The sequence below is a fragment of the Colobus angolensis genome, unplaced genomic scaffold (genome assembly GCF_000951035.1).
Source record: "Colobus angolensis palliatus isolate OR3802 unplaced genomic scaffold, Cang.pa_1.0 Scaffold48, whole genome shotgun sequence".
NCBI classification, from domain to species: domain Eukaryota; kingdom Metazoa; phylum Chordata; class Mammalia; order Primates; family Cercopithecidae; genus Colobus; species Colobus angolensis.
Genome location: NW_012118265.1, coordinates 6,811,470 through 6,834,013, shown reverse-complemented (window position 1 = coordinate 6,834,013; position 22,544 = coordinate 6,811,470). Strand labels below are relative to the sequence as shown.

Below are 22,544 nucleotides of genomic sequence, written 5' to 3'. Positions count from 1 at the left end.
CACCCCAACCAGAACACACTCCTCTTTTGAATATTCCTTCTCCCTCCAGGGAACCAAAATTTTCAACAAATGTTAATCCCTGAATACTATTGTGTTTCTCTTAGGTGTGGATTTAATGAACTAACCAAAGTTATATTGTCAGAAGCACAATAGTGTTATAGGATGGGCGTGGTGGCTTATGTCTGTAATTCCAGCACTTTGGGAGGCTGAGGCAGGCAGATCACCTGAGGTTAGGAGTTCAAGACTAGCCTCGCCAACATGGAGAAACCACGTCTTTACGAAATATACAAACATTAGCCCGGTATGGTGGTGCACCTGTAATCCTAGCTAGCTGGGAGGCTGAGGCAGGACAATCACTTGAACCTGGTAGGCGGAGGTTGCAGTGAGCCGAGATCACGCCACTGCATTCCAGCCTGGGTGACAGAGTGAGACTCAGTCTTTTTTTTAAAAAAAAAAAAAAAAAAAAAAAAAAAGCGTTATTCTTTATAAAGAGAAGCATGAATTGCAATGCTCTGGGGTAAGGGAAGTCTTAACTGCTGCTAGTTTACTCTAGGTTCAAACCTCCTCTCTGGTTTATGCCTCCTTCATTCCTTCATCCACACAAGGTCTAGTTTAGAGGAGTGGTTCTCAAACAGGGACTATTTTGCCCTCCCCCTCCCCAGGGGCAATGTCTGCAGACACTTTTGGTTGTCACCACTGGGGTGAGGAGGATGATACTGGCATCGAGTGGGTTCAGCATTGCCAGGGCTGCTCCTGAACACACTAAAATGCCTAGGACAGCCCCTACAACAAATTACCTAGCTCAAAACGTGAACAGGGACAAGGCTGAGAAATCCTGCCTTGAGTCCAATTACAATTGACTTGAGTCCAACAGGAGCCTGGATACAATAGTTCAACTACAGCAGCAGCATCACTGCATCCCATAGGCTTCTTCACCTTTGGCCAGGAGGAGCCCTGAGCCTCAGTCTTGAGTCACAGCAGATCACAAATTCGAACACAAGGAAATCTGGTATTGGAGGAACATAGGAGTGGAGGTGTGAGCTGAAGAACAATTCCACCTCGGCCTGCAGTTTATTCCCCCTTCTCAGCTCCATCACATTCTTATGTCTAAGCAACAAGAAAACAGCACAAAGACCTCCTGCTGAACGCTAACAGAATGATTCAGAAAAATATTTCATTACCCTTACCACTATTTATACTTCCTCAATAACAAAAAAGCTGGTTTGTTCAAAAATGCAGAAAAACAATTTTGCTTCTTAGAATAGGGTTTTCATTGTTGTTTACTCTGCCTTTCATGATACGGTATTTTCTTAGAGATGCATTTAGCTTATTTCTCATTTTTTTGACTTCAGCACAAGATTAGTGAGGAAGAAGAGATGGTCTGCAAATATCTTTCCACAGTTCAAAGTATATTAAGATGAATATTCCTACAATCTAATTCATTTTCTAGAAAATTTCATTCATCAGTTTTAAAACCGAAACAGAGCTTATGCCCAAACCTAAAGGTAATGTCTGTTTAGGAGGCAATGATCTCTGGTTGGATCTGTCTCAGTCTGCACCTAAATATAGTGGAAAAATACGTCAAAAAGCACATTTATATAGCCATCCGTTAAACAGTTCTTAGTTTTTTTAATCAATTGATGTGGATTACATTAGAGAACCATTTGCACAAACCGGATGTAGATAAATGAAATGATACACAAAAGAAAAAAAAAAAAAACAGGTAATATGGCTAATAATTATTTATTCTGTAGAAACAGGTTCTCTCTATGCTGCGCAGGCAGGTCTTGAACTCCTAGGCTCAAGCAATCCTCCTACCTTGGCCTCTCAAAGTGCTGGGGTTATAGGCGTGAGCCACCACACCCAGCCAGTATGACTAAGTAAAGATACCTAAACTCAGTAAAAAACTCAGGGCTCAATACTTTTTCTACTCCATGAGGAATAATGTTGAAATATACTTGTAATTCTATTACCTACTAAAAAGGTTAAATTCAAAGCTATCTAAAATAAAATTTAAACTATGTTTTATTGAAATATATATTCTTATAGGATTGCTAGTACAGATCTCTATAGTCTCTTTTCCTGAAGAAGAGATAAATCAATATAATGTTAGCCTCTAAAGAGAATATATATCTAAAATATTATATTAATACATATCTTAAATAACATTAGAATATTCTGAGTTCATGAATAACCCGATTTTGAAAACTTTATAAATAGCCAGATAACATATAAAATATTAAAACCCTTACTCAAGCTATGAAACTTCAATAAATTTGCATTTCATAAGTAGTTCAATGGCAGTCAAAAATTTTTTTAATGAAGTACCTTCACATAAACGATTCTGCTACCCCTACAATTCTGTAACTTTCCACATTTAAAAAGCATGTTGTTAAATTCATGAGACTGTTTACACAAAATGGTGACTAGAAATCATCTTGCAAACCGCCGGAAGTTAATAATCACAACCCCACCCTTCAATTCATATGGCTTTACAGTAACTACTATTACTGTTATCTCTTCCAGCTTGTTACCCAGCATTTCTTTCTCTGCGCTGGTTACTTTCTTCCAGTAAGCATTAGAGGTAAGAGCTTTTGTGTAAAATATTAACTTAGCAAACTTAAAACGTCAACTCAACTCTTTGGCACACTCATTTTTACAAGATTATCTTTTTCAAAAGAAATATCTTGTCCTGAATCTTCTTTACATGAAGAACCCGAAAGCCAGTGACTGCTTGTTTCTTTGGGAATATAACCTAAATTATCCTTTCCTTTGGTTTCCTCACTAAAGAAAAACATAAGTGAATAAATTTTATTTTACTTTTTTTTTGAGACGTAGTCTCACTCTATTACCCAGGCTGGAGTGCAGTGACGTGATTCCAGCTCATGGTAACCTCTGCCACCCAGGTTCAAGCGATTCTGCCTCAGCCTCCTGAGTAGCTGGGATTACAGGTACCTCCCACCGTGCCTGGCTAATTTTTGTATTTTTAGCAGAGATGGGGTTTCACCATCTTGGCCAGGCTGGTCTGGAACTCCTGACCTCGTGATTCACCCACCTCGGCCTCTCAAACTGCTGGGATTACAAGTGTGAGCCACCATGCCCGGCCTTGTGAATAAATTTTATAAATCTGTTTTCTTCATGTTTTCCTCTTCCCTTGGACATGAAAATATAAAAGTAAAATCATTTCCTCCTTGTTAAGTGTTCAATTTTAGCTAGTCTCAAAAAGGAAGTTGAAAATGATGCAGAAAAGTAAATAAAATGACAATCTTATTACAGCTTCACATACAACAGAACAATTATTACTTAAAATTCATGGAATCCATTTTTATTTACAACTTCCACATACCTTTCAAAAAGGCCCAGTGTTCAAAAAATTTATCTACTCTATTGTCTGTCAAGCAGCCCCACAGTATTATAACTGATGACACATGTAGATATGCTTTTCCATATACTACTATTGTTTAATAAACACTACTTCACAAATTATAGTGAAAAACAGCATAAAGCTGTTGCACTTTCACCTGACTTCCTCTGTTAAGTATTAGTGCTCACAGTACAGCTATTAATAATAGTATGTGCTCAATAAGTGTTGAATAATCAATGAATCAATTTCAGCTGCTTACCAACTTCCATTGCAACCATATTCTTAACAATTAAGATTAGTCTCAAGCCTTCTGGGGACACCTGTATTCACAAGCCATCAATAGTCTTTCTGTTTTCCATTTTTTAAGAAATGTTGCTACCTTTGCAATTTTTCACAATTACCACAAATAAACCAACCACATTTTCAATCCTCTGACAAACTTAACCTCACATAATTTTGCAAGATAATTCATTTTAAAATGAGTAAGTTTAGTCAATTAGGCAAGAAAGAATGCAAATAGCTGTCTCCTCCAATTTATAAAACAGATCAACACTCATAATTTCAATAGTCATAAGGCTATTTTGCTTTTCCTACATGTCTATACCACTTAGCCATTTCTGCGTCTCAAAACAAACCATTTCACAAATTAAGGCTTTAGAAATTGTCACTCCTGGCCAGATGCAGTGGCTCAGGCCTGCAATCCCAGCACTTTGGGGGGCTGAGGAGGGAGTATCTCCTGCACTCACGAATTTGAGACCAGCCTGGGCAACATGGCAAGACTCTGTCTCTACATTTTTTTTTTTTTAATAAAATTATCATCTTGGCCGGGTGCGGTGGCTCAGGCCTGTAATCCCAACACTTGGGAGGTGGGTGGATCATAAGGTCACAAGGTCAGGAGTTTGAGACCATCCTGACCAACAAGGTGAAACTCCATCTCTACTAAAAATACAAAAATTAGCCAGGCATGGTGGTGTGCGCCTGTAATCCTAGCTACTCAGGAGGCTGAGGCAGGATAATCGCTTGAATCTGGGAGGCAGAGGTTGCAGTGAGCCGAGATTGCCCCATTACACTCTCCATCTCAAAAAAAAAAGGCCGGGTGGGTGGCTCATATCTGTAATCCCAGCATTTTGGGAGGCCAACGCGGGCAGATCACAAGGTCAGGAGTTCATGACTAGCCTGGCCAGTATGGTGAAACGCCAACTCTACCAAAAATACAAAAATTAGCCGGGCGTGGTGACGATCGCCTGTATTCCCAGCTACTCGAGAGGCTGAGGCAGGAGAATTGCCTGAACCCAGGAAGCGGAGGTTGCAGTGAGCGGAGATCCCAGCATTGCACTCCAGCCTGGGCAACAAGAGCGAAACTCCATCTCAAAAAAAAAAATTATCATCTCAATTGTTTTTTCCTTCTTTAGTTTAGTCCTAATCGTTACTAACCAGGATTAGAATGAACTATCAGATAATTGATTGTCTTATATATGGCAAATAAATTCATAGTATAGGACACTTTTAAAATATATTATTCCAATATAAATATAAGCCTAAAATTAAAACAGGTTCAAAAAATCAAGTATTAGTCCATATTAACAGTAGTAGAAATAACCATAAAATGAAAGCCAAGATAAAAATATACTGAAGTCAGCGTTTCATTGTACTATCACCAGCAATAGCCTTTTGATTATGGAGTTTCCTAAAATTGTCATAGATCCCAAACTATCAACCATAAATGTCTGTAACTTTTGTTGAAAATGAACCTTAGAACACCATATAGGAATGTTCCTTTATCAGATGGGCAAATTAAACTTAAAGAAAAAATTTATTTCTGTATAGTTGGAATGGAAGACATAGCTCCAAAGACAATCTTAATAAATTTATCATGGGTAGGAAAGATAAAATCCTACCATTCTTCAATCAACATTTTTCACCTTCTAATAGAATAGTTTCAGATGTAACACTCCATGATCCATTCATTCAGCAAATAGCTATTAACCTACTACAGAGAGCTGTAGACTATTGTGCTATGAAAATGACAGTAACAATAACAGGGTTCAACAAAAAAAAATTTTCACCAAAAATATTTATTATTCTTAAGACAAAAGCAAGAAAATAACTGAAGTCCAGGAAGCATTAAAAATGAAAATGGACATTTGAGTAAGGGCCTTTCTTCCCCACCCAAGCATGATATTATTCTTAGCATCTAAATAGTAGCTATTACTCCCTCAGTCTATAAACTGGTACTAAACTTTCTAAATTGTAAAAGAGAAATTTGAAGTAAGCAATCTAGTACCTGTAATTAGATCTACTATTGTTTCTTCAGAAGGCCCCCAAACTGTCTTTAAAAACCCAGATCTGTAACGTAAAGTTCTGGCACCTTCTGAGGGAATTAAGATGCATAACAAAAGAAGCTGCAAGATGCACAGTTTTGTGGTATGCATTTTCCCAGAATGGATTACAGTAGAACTAAATGAAAAGGAATTAACTAACACCTGGAAGTCTAAGAAATTGAGCACACACATACACATGTGCTTCCCATGATCTGAAGATTTAAATTCTCTAACACAATGATTTTTAGAACCCTTGCCATGAAAACTTAAAATCTTTGTTTTTTAATGTTGAAGAGAAGACAAATACTTTAAAGTGTCCCCTTTTATTGAAGACATAGTTTTCAAATTTTTTTTTCCCCTAGGTTGGGGAGAAGGGGAATGTTGATTCTGATTACTTAGGCTATGCCTCTATTCTAACCACATTTTCATTTAAAGTCAACTTCTGAATTAACACTGAAAATCATAGTCAAAATGTTGCTGTAATAATGTGAAAATGATCAAAAACTACCTGCCATGCTTATTCTATTTCACACACAACAGTTAGTCTTAGTATAAATGGTATATGTCCTCTTCAGCTGTAGATTTCAATACAGAATATTCTCTAACTGTAGGAGACAGCACTCCAAAACATGTGACATAAGTCTGTGTCTCAATATCTAGGTGGCTCTCAGTATAGTACTAATTTGCAGTTCAGTCTAGATCACTGGTTTTCAAAGCGTGGTCCCTGGAACAGCAATAACACAATCACTTGGAAACTTGTTAGAAATGAAAATTGAGACCCTACCCGAGACCCACTGGATCAGAAACTGGAGGAGGGTCCCAGCAGTACATGTTTTAAGCTCCAGGTGATTTTGATATATGGTCAAGTTTGAGAACTTTTGGACTAGATGATCCCCATAGCCTTCTCAAACTTTCAAAATCCTGTTAATAGATAAAGATCTCACCTAGAACCAGCACTCTGTTCAATTAAATGCATCGAATCATTCCTAATAGTCTGCATAAAATACTGCAATAAAAAATACCACGTTATATTAGTATTTTAAAATTTACTATATTTTCACAGACAAAATTTATATTAGCAAACTTCCCCCAAATAAGACACTGTGACAAATGTTTGGTATCATTTTAACAGTGATCATCCCCAAATTAAATATTGGTTCCCTTTATACTTATAATGCAGGAACTTATTCCGCCTGTTGCAGAAAAAACAAAAATCTATGCTCTTATGACAGTTAAGGTGCTTCTACTTCTCAAGACCAGCTGCTACATATAGCTTTCTGTTTCTCATACCCCCTGTGAGAAATACTAGAATATGACCCCAAAGAGGGTACAATAACAAAACTACCTGAACAGATCAAATAGATCAGGCATTCTAGGATTCCCAACCACAGGAAAAAGTAATCAGGAAGCATGAAGTCCCATAAATTTAAAGAATTCTATCCCTAAATACATCTGGTCCCAAAATGTGTTTCAATGAAGTCTACAACAGTTAACAACATGGAAATTGTTCTACCAAAGAACCGTAACTTTCAAAGACTAGAGAGTGTTAGACCTAAGATGATACCTTTAACTTTCCTGAGGCTATTAAAAAAGGAGGACAAAAATAACCCTTTTGACATAACATAAAACCTGGGTTGACTGTCAGAGACCAAAAGGAAAAGCTGTTTAAAAACAGCAGGGGTCAAGTTTAAAAGTCAGCTTTTGCTCCCTAAGATAAAAACTCCTTTCCCACCCAATTTCTGTTTTGACAGGTGATTGCCATACAACAAACTCCGCCCTCCCTGACTCACTTCCTTTAACACTAACTTTTTCATTGAAACAAATGCTCTTATCTCTTCACACCCTAATACCAGAAGGGGTTCTCAATAGCCAAAGAATCTAACATATTCTTAAAAACATTTTTAAGAAAAAAATAGCAGTGTTCCTAATTTCTGTCAATTTTACCAAGAAAATATGGGATAAAATCAAAAACACTATTTTCTTGCTTCAGGCACACATAAAATTGCTTTCATTGAGAATCCAAAAAGCATTTATTTTACAGTACTTAATAAAAGCATATTAAAATCTTCTGCTCTGCCATCCTAGACCTCTAAAGAAGCCCTCCAAGTGACTAAATCCTGGGCGAAGGTGATTAGCACACCCAGCAACGTATTTCATTTCCAATCTTCCGCTTTCGAATATTTTGTCAGTATATACATTTCTTAGATACTTGGCAGCATGTTATGTCAAAAGGTTTCCAAAAACTTAAAAATAAAACACAAGACAGTTAAATGCCAAATGCCTTTTCTTAAAAAACCCTCCAGACATGACTTCAGCATTTTTAACACTTTGGATCTACTTTAGCAACTAAATTTATTCAAATACGAGAATGAATCTTTGCAAAGGCATAAATTTATACAGTATCTTTTAATTTCTACATTTAGCATATTGATACTATTGTCTCCCAATTGTGTTTGATATCAAACTTAAGTGAGATCAGAGTGGGGGAAAAAAAAATGGCAGTAGGACCATCACCAGGCAAAATTTCTATTCTTCCTCCATTGCTGGAGTACCAAGATGCCTCCTGGGCAAAAGCAAAAAAAGCAAAGCAAAAACACACACACACATTTTAAGGCAAGATATGTTAACACAGCTTTAAAGAAACCTGTGGCCTGTAATTTCTTTTGGTTTTGTCAAGGGTATAAATCCCTTTGTCAAGACTCTTCAGATTTCAGCTGCACTTCATAGACCTAAGGTATACCAAGTACTCTCCTGATATGTATGAACACGTTCTATTACTAAGACCACCTTCAGAAAAATAAAAAATAAAAAGCTCACACTGCCTCCTACTGTTAAAAGGAAAAACTTATGAGGTCAAATATGGTCCAAACTGCAGGGTGTAAAGGAGCACAAGGATATTATCTTAGCCTGTTTTCTTTTAAATCTATTTCCAAATCAAAACCTCAAAAGGGTTCAGGCAGTGTCCACAACCTACTCAAATGTAGTGCAAAGAACATCACTAGGTATAACTTTAGAATTGAAAACCATCTTTCCCAAACATGTTTTCGACTTGATGTCGAAACGGGGGGGAAAAAAGGAAGAAAAATTTTAAAGCGCCATTCTACTTTGCCAGATGGATGGTTACTTTCCCAGATCTAAGGCAATTTTAATAGATGGGTTCTCTTGTTCCCTACCTACAATGAGGTAAACTGTTCCATGTCAGATCAGATTCAAAATACTTGTTCATCTTCTAATCAGATGGTAATGGCCATACCCAGGGCTTCCTCGACCTTGATGGTTTTCTCCAAATTTAAAAAGTTGGGAGTAGCGTCATCCATCTTGTCACTGAGACACTTCTGTCTTTAAAATTTCACAAATAGCTCGGGAATATCATGCACCTACCCCATCCACCTCAGCCACGATACTGTATTAAATCACTGAATATGAAACACAGAAACACAAACAATAGTTTTGGGTTTCTTTAAAAATGACATTTGTATTAAAAGTCTTAAAATGAAGAGACAATGATTAAACGCATGAAATTAAAAATTACAATTAGTTAGAACTGGTACATCGCAACAGTAAAATTTTGCTCTTTGCTTCTGGAGGAACACCCTACAACAGGTAATTTAAAAATTTAAAAATAATATAAAAGGGGAGCTAAATACCTGAAAACTTAAGCAAAATGAAGCCAAAAAAAAAAAAAAGGAAACAAATTCATTGCAAGAGATGGAAATTACATTTTAAAGACTGAAAATAATAAAGAAATTTACTAAACAACAGGCCCTATTGTCCTGGCTCCTTCTGAAAGATTATTGAAAGGAAACTGGGAAGTGGTTTGGGGAATAGCAGATTCTGGGATATGGTGGGAAGTTCACAGGTTGGCACCGGCTGGAACAGCTGAGTTTTGAAGGCACTCTGCAGACACAGGGGTGCTGGGGGCCCTGAATCACATTTACAAAGTCTTTGTACTGTATTTTAAAAAGCTAGTCATTATAATCGGTTACTGCCAACCAAAAAACAAAAAGGCTAAACTTAAAACACACACACACACCACACACACACACCATAGTACACACGAAAATGTGCAGATCTGTAACATTTTTTTCACAGCTGATAAAAAAAAAAAATACTACCGTTCTCCCCCAGACTCCCCTTTGATACAGTAGGTAAACAAAATAGATTTTTTTTTCCACAAATATCAGCAGACACTTTCTGGCACCCCACACTGTATTGGCATCAGTGTTAACAGTCCCAGTTCAGATGTGCAATACTTCAGATTGGATACACTGTAACAAGAATCCAACTTTGCATAGACATCCTCAGAATCGCAATCAGTCATGGGGTTGCCCTTCCAAGCTGGCAGAAAAGGAACCCGATCTTAACTTCCAGCTACTCCTGGAAAACAAGGAAAAAAACAAAAGTTTCTTCCTCTCCTCCTGCTCCTTCATATGGTTCTCCCGGACTTCCATGTATTTAAAACTTGGAACTAGAAAAACGGTTGTTGACCAAAAAAAAAAAAAAAAAAAAAAGAAAAACCATTTCCACCTTCTCCCCCTCCTTTTCCTCCACCCCTCCCCCTCCCATTTTTTTTCCAGGCTGAAACTTTTGCTTGGTGGGTGTCAAGCTGCCGATACTGCGCCCTAACGGCTACTTAAACGGGGAAATATGCATCAACCAAAATCAGGGAGAAACGTACATGCTGCAAAGAACCACATTTCCACCAGAGTATCGGATGGGCAGGACGGGACACCCCCTCGGGCACAGGGTGGAGGCAGGGGACGCCGGCCGCGGAGGCCAGCCGGGCTCCCAAGACACCCTGGCCAATGCAAAGTGGTCTCCAATCTCAAAGCAAGAAAGAAATCACATTTAGGAGAGTCGGATGCGTTTGGCTTTTGTGCGCAGAGCGCGGCCGGCGCGCGGCGGCCGCCTCAGAGGATTACGCAGGCCGAGCAGCAGCCCTCATCGCCGTTGGGCTGCGCCGCGTAATTCATCTGCCGCACGATCTCGGCAAACAGCTCGTCTACCGAGGCTTTGTTTTTGGCCGACGTCTCCATGAAGGGGCAGCTCCACTCCTCAGCCAGGGCCTTGCCCTCGCCGTACGAGACCTCGCGCTCGCCCTCCAGGTCCACCTTGTTGCCCACCAGGATCATGGGCACGCGCTCGTACCGCTTCACGCGGATGATCTGGTCCCGCATGGGCTTGATGTCCTGGAAGCTCTGCTGGTTGACGAGGCTGTAGACCAGGATGAAGCCCTGACCGTTCTTGATATACAGGTCCCGCATGGACGCGAACTGCTCGGTGCCCGCGGTATCCAGGATCTCCAGCACCGACGGCGACGAGTCCACCTCAATCTCCTTGCGGTAGAAGTCTTCGATGGTCGGGTCGTACTTCTCGATGAAGGAGCCCGTCACGAACTGCACGGTGAGCGCGGACTTGCCCACGCCGCCCGAGCCCAGCACCACCACTTTGTACTCTCTCATGGCTCCGTCAGCGCTCTCGCCGCGCCTGCCGCGGCCCCGTCGGGGCTGCGCGCCGGGGAAGGCTGGGCTTGGCGGCTGGACTTCTCTTCCCCTTCCTCAGCTCCGCAGGAAAAACCCAGGAGAGAGTAGCCCAGAGAATGCAGGGCGGAAACCACCGAGCGGGGGCCGGGCGCCGGGCCGGCCCGCGGCGGCGGCGTGTCTCTGGGGCGGTCGGGGCCCCGCAGCAGTCCGCGGCGGCAGCAGCAGCAGCCCGGGCGGCGAACCAGGAGGACAATGCCCGCAGCCTGCGCGAGGCGACGGCTGGAGCTCCTAGCTGCGGCAGCCCGGGAGGGCGGGGAGGCGGTGGCGGCGGGCTGCGGAGGTGGCTGCTAATTGCGCGTCGGACCGGGACGCGCGTGGCATGAGTCCCCGCGGAACGTGCTCCCACCGCCGCGGCCCATCGCGCTCTCTCCCGCAGCCTCTACTGGGCAAGGGCTTCCTACTCGCCGCGCGCAGCCCGGCCCTCCCCTCCCCGGCGAGCATGCCCAGTGCGTTCCGGCCGCGCCTTACCCAAGCAGCCGCTCCTGGTTTTCCGCGGGGCCCGGAGGGGGCGGGGATGTAGGCGGGGCTCCGGATTTGAGTCCAGTCTGGGGAGTGGCGCGAGTTAGGAACTGGCTGGGAGGTGGGGTGTGTGTGCGTACACTGGAGCGAGGAAAGCGCTGTAGGGAGCATGCAGGCCGCTTTCTTTTACAGCTGTGGGAGTGGTGGACAAGGGCGGAGGCTCTGCGAGAAGCATGTGGGCGCGGCGGGCCGCCTCAGGATGGAGTAGGCTGTGGTCTTGCCAACTCCCGTTATCAAAGGCCCAAGGACGCCATTCACCCAGCCCCGGGCGGGCGTTTGTCTGGAGCCGGAAACCCGAAGTCATATGGGTGCCGTGGAAAGCACGAGCAGCCGGCGGAGCATCCCGGCCCCATAGATTTTTCTACACCGTTCGCCACAGAAACGCTACTCTGTGCACTGCAGCCTTGCACAAAGAAAACAGGAGGTACTCCAAGCCTGAGATACTGTCCCGACTAGGAAAGGGGTAGCCTCTGGTACCCGCAGCTCTCTCGGGGCAGGGTCCCGCGGGTCGTACCCACCTCCCCGCTCGGGTGCGGTCAAAACCCGGAGACTAGATTACATCCCAATCCAGAAGTCTCCGGGCGCCCGCAGTTAGTTCAGGGCATGCTCAGTCGCAGAGCAGGTTTTTGGGCTTGGAAGTAGGAAGCTTTTGCACCACACACCCACACTCTAGCTCAAATTACCTCTCCCAGACTCCGCACTCATTGGTCTCGGGACGCGAGTCTCACACCCCTAAGTGTTGTTGATTGGCTGCCGCCAAGGCTTTATCAGTTTGGGGCGCTTCATTGGCTAAAAAGTAGCCTCCGCTCTCGATTGGTTATTTATAGAGATTGAGAGGAGAGGCGGAGGCACAGCTGTTCTTTCCCCGGTGCTCCCCCACTCCGTGCCTCCCACTTCCCCAACCCTGGCGTTTTGAAGTAAAAGTGAAAAAATAAGAGGCATTTAGGCTGAGAGCTCAGAACTAAATATAGTTCTTTGTTGGTGTTTTCGAGAGAGTCTGACTCCTCGGTTTCCAGTCACGACTGCCCCTCAAAGGGAGCACAAAGGGCTAATTACAGGTTTTGGTCCGCAGGAAACCTCAGAGTTGCCAAGTTTTTTTGCAGGGAGTGGGAGGGGGGCGAGGAGCCGAAATGGGCCACTTGGAATTCGTTTCACCCGGAGGGGTAGGGGAGTGTCCAAGCTTGCCTCAGAGGAAGCGTCTTCGCTGGCTGGCGGGCAATAGCTAGACTTGGCTGGGCTGACGCTCCCGGGAGGTGCGAGGGAGATGCCCCGACTTGTTCCGACTCCCTTGCTCCTCGCTGAGGAGGGATGTCAAGACCTGTCTGCAGGCTGAGCGCGGCGGCGCGCGCCACGGGTGCGGGGTGGGGAGGGAGGCGGTGGAGCTGCGTCAGCGCTGGCTCCTAGTCCTGATGTCACTGCTCCCTGGTTTCACCGTCAGCATCGGGGGGTAAACCTGGGCATGGCTAACACTTGGTTTCAGTTCCTAATGCCGCCTGACTCACACTGCGTTTGCTAGTTAACCTCCAAACCCCTGACCGAAGCTTCTTCCACGCGTCTGCAGCGTGAAGTCCTCGGGCACCGAACCGGGCGGGACGTGGGCTGCCCCTGATTCCTTGGGTGAGGTGGGTGGTGCCCACACCCGCGCCTCACCCCATCGTTTAGTGGAGAGAGGAGACTTTCACCTTGACTGTCAGAGTGCTTGGATGTAATGAAGCTTATATAATTCTCCAGAAAAACCTCTCAGAGGCAAACTCGCCTAAGCTGGAGAGAACCCCGCCAACATTCACCCAATATGTAATGTCCGCCAAGCGTTTTACATGTACTGTCACTCCTCATAATAATAATTATTTACCCATTTTAAAGATGAGGAAACTGAGGCTGTGAGATGATCAGTAATTTGCCTGCGATGCCACAACTAGAAAGTGGTCAACCTAAGATTGCAACCCAGGGATTTGCCTGCAGAGCCTAGTCTCATAACCACTAGACCATACTTACCTGTCACATGAATGTTCCGGTATGTTATTCTTTCTTGGGTGAATTTAGAGGCAGTGTGTTCAGACTGGCTCTTAAACCCAAGCAAGAGGGACCTCCGCCCACAGCCACCCTCTGGCTTTTCTCTGACAGGGCCCCTCTTCCGGTCAGGTAGATGGCCCAGCTGGATCCTGACCCTCTTCTAGACTGTATACTCTGGACCGCTCTGCCCAAATGGTGCCAAGTCCACTTTCAGGATCTGGTCGGGACTCTGAACTCACTCCTGTGTCCAAAATAGCTCTTCTTTGGGGGTGTGGACAGTACCTGGACCTGTGGGCTAAGGTGTACACTCCCGGTGCTTTGGGCCCCTCCTAGTGCAGGAAGAGGGATCATTTGCGATCAGCTTTATCCTCCATGACACCTTCCAGCCTGGCCCTTAGAGAAGTCCAGGAATTCATAATTCACAACTGGCCATCCAGCTCCGTGTAGGAGGTATTTGTCAAGGTGGGAGGACAGGTCATATTTTGTTTAACAGTTTGTTATCTTGATTTATGACTTAAATACTTAGGTTAATGCTATGTGAGCCCCTATTTGTACTCTTAACCACAAATATTAGGTATGGTTCTGAGTGTGATATAGAAGCAAATGCTTTGTCCTTCTGGGCCTGAAGTCTAATCTTAAGTATTGAATATCAGTTGAGGCCTTAGGCGAGTCACTTAAGTTCTCCTAACCTTACTTTCCCTTTCTATAAAACGGTGATAATATAATTTGCCTTACCCACCTAGCTACACAAGGAACCTTGGAGAGAATCTGGTCACCAAATCAATCATTTTACAGCAAAGAGAGCAGAGCAGAATTAGGACCCTGCTGTCTTAGCTGCCCTTACCATGTGCCAGGCTGTCTAGAGGCATAAGAATTAACAGATAATAGATGGAAACATGCTTCTAAAGCTGCAGCACCCCATACGTGCATCAAATTACTGCTCAGACCCAGAGAGCCTGACAGTCCCTTGAGAAAAGACCATTCCTAAGAATCTAGGTAGCCATGTGGATGGGTATTACTGAACCTTTATGGCCTCCTCAGTACCAGAAATATGCCACAATTTGAATACTTTTTATTAGGAATTCTTTAATAGCAATTTTTATTACATTCAGATGGTCTTCCACAGAATTATATTGGAGCTCTGGGATTTCAAATGAAGCAATGAAAAGTGTACAATTTTTTTTTTTTTTTTTTAAGACAGTGTCTTGCTCTGTCACCCAGGCTGGAGTGCAATGGCATGATCTCAGCTCACCGCAACCTCTGCCTCCCAGGTTGAAGGGATTCTCCAGCCTCAGCCTCCTGAGTAACTGGGATTACAAGTGCCTGCCACCACACCTAGCTAATTTTTGTATTTTTAGTAGAGACAGGGTTTCATCATGTTGGCCAGGCTGGTCTCGAATTCCTGATCTCAGGTGATCCGCCCACCTTGGCCTCCCAAAGTACTGGGATTACAGACGTGAGCCACTGCGTCCAGCCCAGTGTACAAATATTTAAGGTTGATCATTTCTTCATGTAAAATTTGTTAGGAATATTTTTACCCCCACTCACAGCGTGAAACATTATCTATCCTGTACCATAATTATTACATTTACATAGCTAAGTCTTGTCACCTTAAGCACCACATGAAATGCTCAAGGGCAAGGTCCATGTCTAGTTTATCTTTAGAGCCACCTTTGTCCCTCGTAAGTACTGTAGAAAGCCCTCAAATATTTATTAAATGTGTGAATGGTATTTTATCCTTTTCCAAACTCTATTTGTGTTAGAAGATCATATCGATCCTTGATAAGACATAACATGTTTTTGATCCACAGAAAAATGTATACTAATGTTTCAGCCTCTCTCCCTGAGTCACAAAGATGCTGGAATGATCAAAGTCTTCATTTACTGGGGTGAAAACACTAAATCAGTGCTATCTTGAGGAAAGATACCAAAGCATCCAATGGATAAACCTTTTGTCTAAAGAAGACAACATTTTCAGATCACGTGGAAAGGCATTTCTGAAAAACAATCTAACGTAAAAGCTATCAGGAAGAGACAGCTTAACCTTGATACTTTACATAAACAGGGGTCCCATTCCTAACCTTTGCTCACACAGGGATCTGCTTCCAAGATACACAGGTTGGACCTTGAAAGAATTAGATTTCTTTTAATTCCTCAAGAAAATAAGTACCCGCTTGTTCTTTTCATTTGTACTAGGTAAGTGGAGGTTTATTTCATGATGTTCATAGTTTTAGTGTCACCTATAGGTAAATAAAAATTATAAACAAATTCTGATTTTGAAAGCACCAAAGGTAAGTTGATAGTGACCATATATAATTATTTGAAAGTGGAAGTAGGCCGGGCATGATGGCTTGCACCTGTAATTCCAGCACTTTGGGAGCCTGAGGCAGGCAGATCACGAGGTCAGGAGTTTGAGTCCAGCCTGGCCAAAATGGCAAAACCCCATCTCTACTAAAAATACGAAAATTGACTGGGTGTGGTGGCACACACTTGTGGTCCCAGCTACTTGGGGGGCTGAGGCAGGAGAATCACTCAAACCTGGGAGGTGGAGGTTGCAGTGAGCAGAGATTGTGCCACTGCACTCCAGCCTGAGTGACAGACTCAGACTCCATCTCAAAAAAATACATAAAAGTGGAGGTATAAATGTGAAATTAACTGTGCCTTACTGTGTTCTCAATAAATGTTAAGTAACTGAATATATTATAACTTGACCCCATATCCACTAGTAGACTTAAGATATTTTACTTTATCAATGGTCCTTTTTTAATAATCTTCAGTAATGTCTCTAAAAATATTTTGTAAGTCAACCAAACCATCATTATCATTTCATACTATTCAGATTACACTTTGGGTAGACAACATATTACACATTATTTCACACTACTACATACTATTCATGTTATACTTTGGGAAGCCATTTTGTAAGAACAATTACTTGTAATGAGATTTTATATCTTTATATTCTAACAGTGTCCTAAAATCCTAGCATGATAACTAGGAGAGAAAAAGATCTGCCTAGTTTTCTAATTTCAGTGTCTGCCTATATATCTTATGCTCTGATTCTTTTTTCCTGTTTTAATTATCCTTCAAAGGAAAGTGTATAGAAGAGTCTTAAATTTTAAATTAACCTCTTAAAATCAAGTTTTCTATAAACTTTTTTTACAGGCAAAAACAAATAGGAGAATCAAAATAGCTATGTCTCAAAGCTGTTATTTAACAGTTTAATATTAAATAATGATCTCAACATATAAATTAATATACTGTGTTATTTTTGATAAGGAAAACCACTCATGTCTCCATAGACCGTGCCTTCTAGGCCTTTGTGGACTAGAGTTTCACACAGCCCTAGGCAAATAACACACGCTATTCAGTATGTTTGAGTTCTGTCATAAACTCTTAGCAATGATTTTGCATATTTTCTTTTTTTTTTTCCTAGACCAAGTCTTGCTCTGTCGCCCAGGCTTGTGTGCAGTGGCGTGATCTCAGCTCACTGCAACCTCTACCTCTAGGCTTAAGCGATTCTCCTGCCTCAGCCTCCGGAGTAGCTGGGATTACAGGCATGCACAACCACGCTGGGCTTTTTGTTTTTTGTTTTTGGTTGAGACAGGGTTTCACCATGTTGGCCAGACTAGTCTTGAACTCTTAACCTTGTGATCCGCCCGCCTTGGCGTCCCAAAGTGCTGGGATTACAAGTGTGAGCCACCGCGCCAGCCTCATATTTTCATTTTTTTACGTGATTGTAGAAAAAGAAAAAGTGCCTCTTTTCCAAGATAAGCGTTCTGACCTTTTCCATCAGACCTCAGATTTGCCTGAGACCCTCATCTGTAGAGAAAAGAACAGAACTTGCTTGTAGCATAACTTTCATGTGATGAATGTACTCTCAAGGGAAATTTTAGAGCGATTTCATTAAATTAATGTTTTTCTTAGTTGAAAGCTCAATTTCAAATCCCAGTCTGTTTAAGATTTGTCTCTTCACAACCTCCTGTTCCAGAAAACCAAATACAACAAGAATGAGAGAAATTGCAGTTCCATTAAAAAGAATTTTTCTGCCAGGCGTGGTGGCTCACGCCTGTAATCCCAGCACTTTGGGAGGCTGAGGCAGGTGGATCATGAGCTCAAGAGATCAAGACCATCCTGGCCAACATGGTGAAACCCCGTTTCTACTAAAATTACAAAAAATTAGCTGGCATGGTGGCGGGTTCCTGTAGTCCCACCTACTCAGGAGGCTGAGGCAGGAGAATCACTTGGACCCGGGAGGCGGAGGTTGTAGTGAGCCGAGATTGTGCTACTGCACTCCAGCCTGGTGACACAGTGAGACTCCGTCTTAAAAAAAAAAAGAATTTTCCTCTCACTTTCTTCTCACCACCACTAGATTAAACGAGCCCCCTTTTCTCCTGCAGGGACAACAATCCACCACTTGCCATGAGGTATGATCGAAGCCTATCACCCCTTCTGCAGCAGTGGCTCCAGTAAGTCTTTCACACTTTGTGGTTTTGATGGAGACAATGAGACATCAATTCCCCCAACTTCCTTTGGGGCAAAGGAAGTTTCCTTTATAAATTTTCCTTCAAAAGCCAGCCACAGGGTCTGGTTTAAGGAATCTGCCTAATGGGAGTTCTGTTTTACTGGCCATTAGTTACATAATCTAGCAATCAGAGGATAAAGGAAAAGACTGTGTGTGTGGTGTCTTAAGAAGATAATACATGGCGGGTGCGGTTGCTCATGACTGTAATCCTAGCACTTTGGGAGGCTGAGGCGGGCAGATCACTTGAGGCCAGGAGTTTGAGACTAGCCTGGCCAACATGGTGAAACCCCTAAAAATAAAAAATAAAAAAATTAGCTGTGTGATAGTGGTGCACACCTGTGGTCCCAGCTACTTGGGAGGCTAAGGCAGGAGAACTGCTTGAACCCAGGAGGCGAAGGTTGCAGTGAGCCAAGACCAGCCATTGCACTCCAGCCTGTGTACAGAGCAAGGCTCTGACTCAAAAAATAAAAATAAAAAAAAGGGGCCGGGCACAGTGGCTCAAGCCTGTAATCCCAGCACTTTGGGAGGCCGAGACGGGCGGATCACGAGGTTGGGAGATCGAGACCATCCTGGCTAACACGGTGAAACCCCGTCTCTACTAAAAAATACAAAAAACTAGCCGGGCGAGGTGGCGGGCGCCTGTACTCCCAGCTACTCAGGAGGCTGAGGCAGGAGAATGGCGTGAACCCCGGAGGCGGAGCTTGCAGTGAGCTGAGATCCGGCCACAGCACTCCAGCCTGGGTGACAGAGCGAGACTCCGTCTCAAAAAAAATAAATAAAATAAAAAAAAGAAGACAATAACAAATGATACTGCAGTATTCAGGCTATTTAAATAATTTTGTGATTGTTATATTCAATTCTGTCATAGAAGTTTGTAAATCTTTTGAAGTTTTCTCTAAATCTATTTTAAAACACATGTAAAATGGAAATTACTGCTCTATTATTCAGCTATTATAATATGAACATATTACCACAAAATATAAAAATAAAATTCTTTCTGTCAAGGAATTTAAATTTTAAAAATAGCTATTGCCTCGTAGACTATAATGTGGAATTAACAAGACATGATCCTGGAAAATTGAACAAATATTTCTGTATTTCACATAAGCTAAATATCCTAAATAATCAGTTCAGACATTTTTGTGTAAAGGGCCAGATAGTAAATACTGCAGATTTTGCAGGTCATACCATCTCTGTTGCACCTATACATTTCTGTTGCACCTTATAGCATGAGAACAGCTATAGAAAATATGTAAATAGATGTGTTCCAGTAATACTTTATGAAAATAGGTGGTGGACTGCATTTGGCCCATGGATCCACAGTTTGCCAATTTCTAAACCGTATATTGAGGGGAAAAAAATCTTTATTTGTTTCTGGAGTTTCTTTTAGTCAAAATAAACTACTAATCTGTCATTAGATAGAATCATAACTCTTGGCCATAAGTTATAGTAAAATGACCATTCACATAGTGAGTATATTTCAACCAATATGACTGTAATTCTGTATGGTTGCTATTTTTACATAAATCATGTAAAATTTCTTCTCAACAGTTAAGTTTCGCTTTGTCACCAAGACTGCAGTGCAGTGGCACAATCTCCGCTCATTGCAGCCTCCGCCTCCTGGATTCAAGTGATTCTCCTGCCTCAGCCTCCCCAGTAGCTGGGACTACAGGTGTGTACCACCACACCCAGCTAATTTTTGTATTTTTAGTAGAGACAGGGTCTCACTGTGTTGGCCAAAGTGGTCTCAAATTCCTGGCCTCAAGTGATCCACCTGCCTCAACCTTCCAAAGTGCTGAGATTACAGGTGTGAACCACTGTGCCTGGCCGATATCTGCCATTTTTTATTGTACTTCTAACATCTTTTTCTTCTCGATTTGTAATTGTTGATTATGGATTATGGTTATATATAGGGGAAAACTAGTCCCATGTCAATCATATACCTCACAAATAACTTTATAAGTTTGTTATTAGACTTTTGTTTATGCTTTTTTATTTAGTTTCTTTTTAATTTCTATTTTAAATATATTAATCTCTTCCTTTATGAGTTTCCTTTCTGAATTTCTTGCTACAGATTGGAAGACTCCTCACATTCCAAGATATTTTATACAATTAACGTTTTCTTCTAGCATTGTTAGGGTTTTATTTTTTAATGGTTAAATTTTGGTTTGTTTTTCCACTGAAAGGAGAGCATCAGTAAAGATGGCAAGATTGAAATCCAAGCAATAGGATGTCCACTGAATAGAAATTTCTGAGGAAAGTGCAAGGGTGGATGTGAGAACTCTGGTGGCAAGAATGAGGAAGTATCCCCCTTCTCAAACAGGAAAGAAGAGCCAAGAGACCTGAAAAGGAACTGGAGCCAAGAAGGTGAAAAGGTGAGAATTCACACTGCAAATAACCTTTTCTCTGTAAATAAAAATGGTAAGGCACCTGCTGAAAGATGGGAGACCATGTGTGAGTTTGGAAATCTGAGTAATAATGAAGCTGTTTCTAACAGTGACTGCAGTGCAGCACAAAGTTGTCAGGCTGTTAAATTTGGGTTACAGAAATTTGTGAAGATGCCAATTCAGGTTTTTTTGTTTTTATTAAGAAGGATACTAGCAATTCTTAAATCTGTCAGATCAGATTATCTTAAAATTTCTGAAGGCTTTTTTCAACACAAACAAGTAAGTGTTTATAAAATGAACTATGTATTTCCCATATGCTCATACCTTTAGTGAAAATATGCACATCAACTTATGACTTATGTAATTAAAAATTCAATTACTAATGGGAAATTGGATGAACTCAGTAAAACTGTCTTACCTATGTCTCTTGAGTTTCTCTTTCTATTACATACTAAATTTACAATAAAACCTTGACGACCTAAACTCTCAGATATTCAGTTTTTTTTTTTTTTTTTTTTTTTTGAGTAGTTGAGTGTTTGTTTAGAAAACGTTGCTGTTGTCTGAGTTGTTCTGTCACAATAAGAAAAATATTTAGGCCGGGCGCGGTGGCTCACGCCTGTAATCCCAACACTTTGGGAGGCCGAGGTGGGTGGATCACCTGAGGTCAGGAGTTTGAGACCAGCCTAGCCAACCTGGTAAAACCTCATCTTTACTAAAAATACAAAAATTTGCCAGACACGGTGGTTGGCGCTGGTAATCCTAGATACTTGGGAGGCTGAGGCAGGAGAATTGCTTGAACCCGGGAGGCGGATGTTGCATGAACTGAGATCGTGCTATTATTTCACTCCAGCCTGGGCGACGAGAGCGAGACTGTCTCAAAGAGAAAAAAAAAAAAGAAAAATATTTATATGCTCTTCATTAGATAACTAGTATTTATTTACTGTAATAAATTTGGGAAGTATAGGAAAGCAAAAAAAAATAAAAATAAAAATAAAATAAACATAACAAATTACTCAAAAACAGAAAATTAACATTCTGTTTAACAGTCTTCTTGTCTTTTTATCATATAATTATTTTATATATTCCATAGGTCTAGTTTTCTTGTGCCTGTTTTAACTTGCAACTCAATTTAGGCCTCAGGTATTCTATAAACTACTGGTCAGGAAATAAGTCAAGAGCGATATCTTAACATTTTTTCTCTCTTATTTAATAGTTTGGGGTAATATAATATTTATATTTTTTATGCTAAAGTTGTTGCAATGCTACTGAGGTCAAAAGTTGCCCAGGCAGTTGCTCTCTTGACAAATCCCCTTAGGGCAGCCTGGTTGGAGTTGTTTGCCTGTTTGTCCTGCAGGTGGGATAAAGCATGTTCAGGTTCATGAACTCTGGGGCAGCAGAATATGGTTGCCCATCTGCACAATTAACCAGTGAATCGAGGGCATCAGCTGCATTCTCCCAAATGGTTTTGTCACTCTCCAGAAATTATCTTCCTCTTTGTTGCAAACAGTGCCCTTTGATGTGTCAGCACCATTCAAAGCACCAGCAGTGACTTCTGCATCACTAACACATTTCTGCTTTCTTTGTCAGTTTGCACCCAGGCTTCTATCTCTTTTGCTCAAAGTTTTTCCTGAGGCTTAAAAGAAATCTGCCCCTTACTCTTTACAAAGTATGTCTTAGCATACTTTCCAAAGTATGTCCCAATAAGCATTCGGAAATGACTTATTCTCTCAAGGCTACAAAATCTCTACCAGAAAATTTTTAAAAAAGGTACTTTTGGCCGGACACAGTGACTCAAGCCTGTAATCCTGGCACTTTGGGAGGCCGAGACGGGTGGATCACGAGGTCGGGAGATCGAGACCTTCCTGGCTAACA

The 22,544-nt window shown here is 41.9% G+C and overlaps 1 protein-coding gene across 1 annotated transcript; it reads right to left on the bottom strand.

Annotated features, from left to right (window-relative positions):
- Window positions 1-5,428: 5,428 nt before the first annotated feature.
- On the bottom strand, window positions 5,429-11,620 carry RAP2B (RAP2B, member of RAS oncogene family). Its single transcript, XM_011958978.1, has one exon. The coding sequence runs from the start codon at window positions 11,145-11,147 to the stop codon at window positions 10,596-10,598; it is 552 nt and encodes a 183-aa protein (XP_011814368.1). The 5' UTR covers window positions 11,148-11,620; the 3' UTR covers window positions 5,429-10,595.
- Between the last annotated feature and the right edge of the window lie 10,924 nt (window positions 11,621-22,544).

Coding starts and splice junctions, on each gene's coding strand:
- RAP2B (XM_011958978.1), bottom strand. CDS start 11,147: ATGAGAGAGTACAAAGTGGTGGTGCTGGGCTCGGGCGGCGTGGGCAAG.